Here is a 2,848-nt window from a genome sequence, read left to right as displayed (position 1 = left end):
TAGCTTTATTAACCTCAAATAATAGTTACATCGTTTACCAATTGGCCAACTAAGAGCTCAGGAGGTCCGTTAGTTCAACTGTTATCAAGTTTAGTACAAAAACTAAACTTTGCTACCTCGTAAGCAACTGAATTCACTTCACGAAAATAATGAGTAGAAATGACCTTTTCTATAAAAATAGCCGAATCTATGCACTCAGCAAAAATGGCTGCAGCTGCGTCCCACCATTGGTCTTGTCCTCGGCAACAATTGATAACGCTCAACGACGAAACTCGGAGAACAGGCAATGGGAAGAATTATTGGGCAGGCCCACAACGCGGATACAGTCCACTGGTATCAACGACGAGCGCGTGCATGGCAGCGTCTCCCGTCAAAAAAGAGAAAGAAAGAAAAAGCAAGCATCAGAATCTCGTCGTCCCCACGTGCACTAACTATCCCGAGTCTTACTCTTCCCGCCGTTGGTGAGTCAGTCAACTGGTATGCCGTGTGGAAAACGCATGCCGCGCTCCAGAATTCCACAGAGTCGGCGTCGCTCAGTCGCTGTCGTCGACGTTTCGCTGCCGGTCGGCCCGGTCCTGCCACCGCCGCCACATACAAGTGGGCGTCGTGCAAACCAAACAACTCGCTCCACTCGAATTCCACCATGGCAGGAGGACACGCCCAAGCTTCAACAACACCTCTGCTGTGCCTCCCCCTCTGCCTCCTAGTACTGCTATCCTCTGCCCAACGGGCGACGGGCATGTACCTCGACGCCGGCGGAACCCACGAGACCTTCTCCGGCGGCACCGTGCCCGAGAGCTTCAGCGTGCGGAGCCGCAACTCCTCCAACAGCTCCGGCGCCGGCGCGGCCTTCTGCAGGCTCCTCTCCCTCCAGATCCTCGACCTGTCCAACAACCAGCTCACGGGCGAGCTCCCCGACTGCTGGTGGAACCTGCAGGCGCTGCAGTTCATGGACCTCTCCGACAACTCCTTCTCGGGCCAAATCCCCGCTGCCAAGGCAAGTCACAACTGCTCCCTCGAGTCGCTCCATCTCGCCGGCAATGGCTTCACCGGCACCTTCCCGCGGGTCTTGAAAGGTTGCGACTCGCTGGCCACCCTCGACATCGGGAGTAATAACTTCTTCGGTGCCATCCCTCCATGGATCGGGACCCAGGTTCCGTCGTTGAGAATCCTTAGCCTTAGATCAAACAATTTCACAGGGGTAATCCCTGTGGAGTTGTCGCGGCTCTCTAAACTCCAGCTGCTCGACCTCGCCAACAACAGACTCACAGGAAAAATTCCGGTAGCATTCGGCAACTTGACCTCCATGAGGAACCCAGAAATTGTGTCGAGTACGGCATCATCGCTGGATGGGTCGACTTATCAGGATAGAATCGATATAATCTGGAAGGGCCAGGAGCTCATCTTCCAAAGAACGATCCGGTTATTGACCGGCATCGATCTGTCAGGCAACCTCTTGTCTCAGTGCATCCCTGACGAGCTAACCAACCTTTACGGCCTCCGATTTCTGAACCTGTCAAGAAATCATCTGTCATGCGGCATCCCTGGAGATGTCGGTAGTTTGAAGAATCTCGAGTTTCTTGATCTATCATGTAATGAGCTTTCAGGACACATTCCACAGAGCATCTCGTTCTTGTCAACGCTCAGCATATTCAACATCTCCAACAATCATTTGTCAGGCAGGATACCTGGTGGGAGCCAGATGCAGACGTTGACTGAACCTTCGTTTTACCGGAACAATTCCGGCCTTTGCGGATTTCCTCTAGCCGATTGTCCAACTACTTCGCCTGCTTCGGATGAGAAAACTGGTGAAGGGGAGGACCAGTGGCTGTACTACTGTGTGACTGCTGGGGTTGTTTTTGGATTTTGGCTATGGTTTGGCCTGCTCTTTTCAGTTGAGACCTGGAGATGTGCTCTTCTCTTCTCTGTCGATGGCATGCAATCCAAGATTATGAAGAAGGTGTCACATATTGACCAGTTTATTTCAAAAAGTAGTAATGATCAATATACTATGTAATTGTTTCTTTTTTTGTTGTAAATCAAAGAATGTATGTATGTATGTATGCTATGCTACTCCCTCCGTTCATAAATATTTGTCTTTTACAGACTACAACATACGGATGTATGTAGACATATTTTAGAGTGTAGATACACTCATTTTGCTCCGTATGTAGTCATTTGTTGAAATCTTTAGAAAGATAAATATTTAAGAACGGAGGGAGTATATTATTAACTTCGTTTTGTAATAGCCAACTTTTCGGCCCATTTTCTCATGTAGTGAGGAGGGGAAAGAGTATCATGCATGTGTGGGCTTCACTTGGCGTCCTTTTACTTTGAATGTCATAGTTTCTTTGTTCTACAAGCTTGCTAATTTTGTTCCACTGGTACCTTTGCAAAGTTCTTTTTTCACATAAACAGCAGCCGCTCTACCATTTACATGCAACAGCTCACGGTGAACTAAATTACCATGTACTTGTTTTCGTTTATTGGACAAGTAAAACGTCGATCTAGGAGAGGGAGCTCAGGCCAGTTTGTTGATCATGTCCGTTTATGTGTTGTGCGTGCCTTGCCTATGTATTGGGCTTGTTGGGCTGTGCCCGCAGCTGAACCCTTGTAGTGTTTGTGTGCATGTGTGTTGGACCTTGCCTGCGGTGGCGTTGTGTGTGTGTGTGTTGTTCGATTGGTATCATGTTGACTTTGTGTTAGGTGGTTGCTTTATTTATAAAGCGGGGCGAAAGCCTTTTTGGGTAAAGGTTAGCATCTATCTGGTGGAGGTCATTTTCTCCACAAGCGAAACGAATTAGGTTGAAGTCATCTAGAGATAGTGAAGATCGTAGGGAGGAGCAAA

The 2,848-nt window shown here is 48.6% G+C and overlaps 1 protein-coding gene across 1 annotated transcript; it reads left to right on the top strand.

Moving 5' to 3' along the window:
- Positions 1–548: 548 nt before the first annotated feature.
- On the top strand, positions 549–2,314 carry LOC123045108 (receptor-like protein EIX2). The gene has a single exon (XM_044468051.1). The coding sequence runs from the start codon at positions 644–646 to the stop codon at positions 2,015–2,017; it is 1,374 nt and encodes a 457-aa protein (XP_044323986.1). The 5' UTR covers positions 549–643; the 3' UTR covers positions 2,018–2,314.
- The last annotated feature ends 534 nt before the right edge of the window (positions 2,315–2,848 follow it).

This window comes from Triticum aestivum, chromosome 1A (assembly GCF_018294505.1).
Source record: "Triticum aestivum cultivar Chinese Spring chromosome 1A, IWGSC CS RefSeq v2.1, whole genome shotgun sequence".
NCBI lineage: Eukaryota > Viridiplantae > Streptophyta > Magnoliopsida > Poales > Poaceae > Triticum > Triticum aestivum.
This window is presented reverse-complemented; position numbering and strand designations above follow the sequence as displayed.

Bases quoted from the DNA above. Each gene is read 5' to 3' on its own strand.
- LOC123045108 (XM_044468051.1), top strand. From the start codon at position 644: ATGGCAGGAGGACACGCCCAAGCTTCAACAACACCTCTGCTGTGCCTC.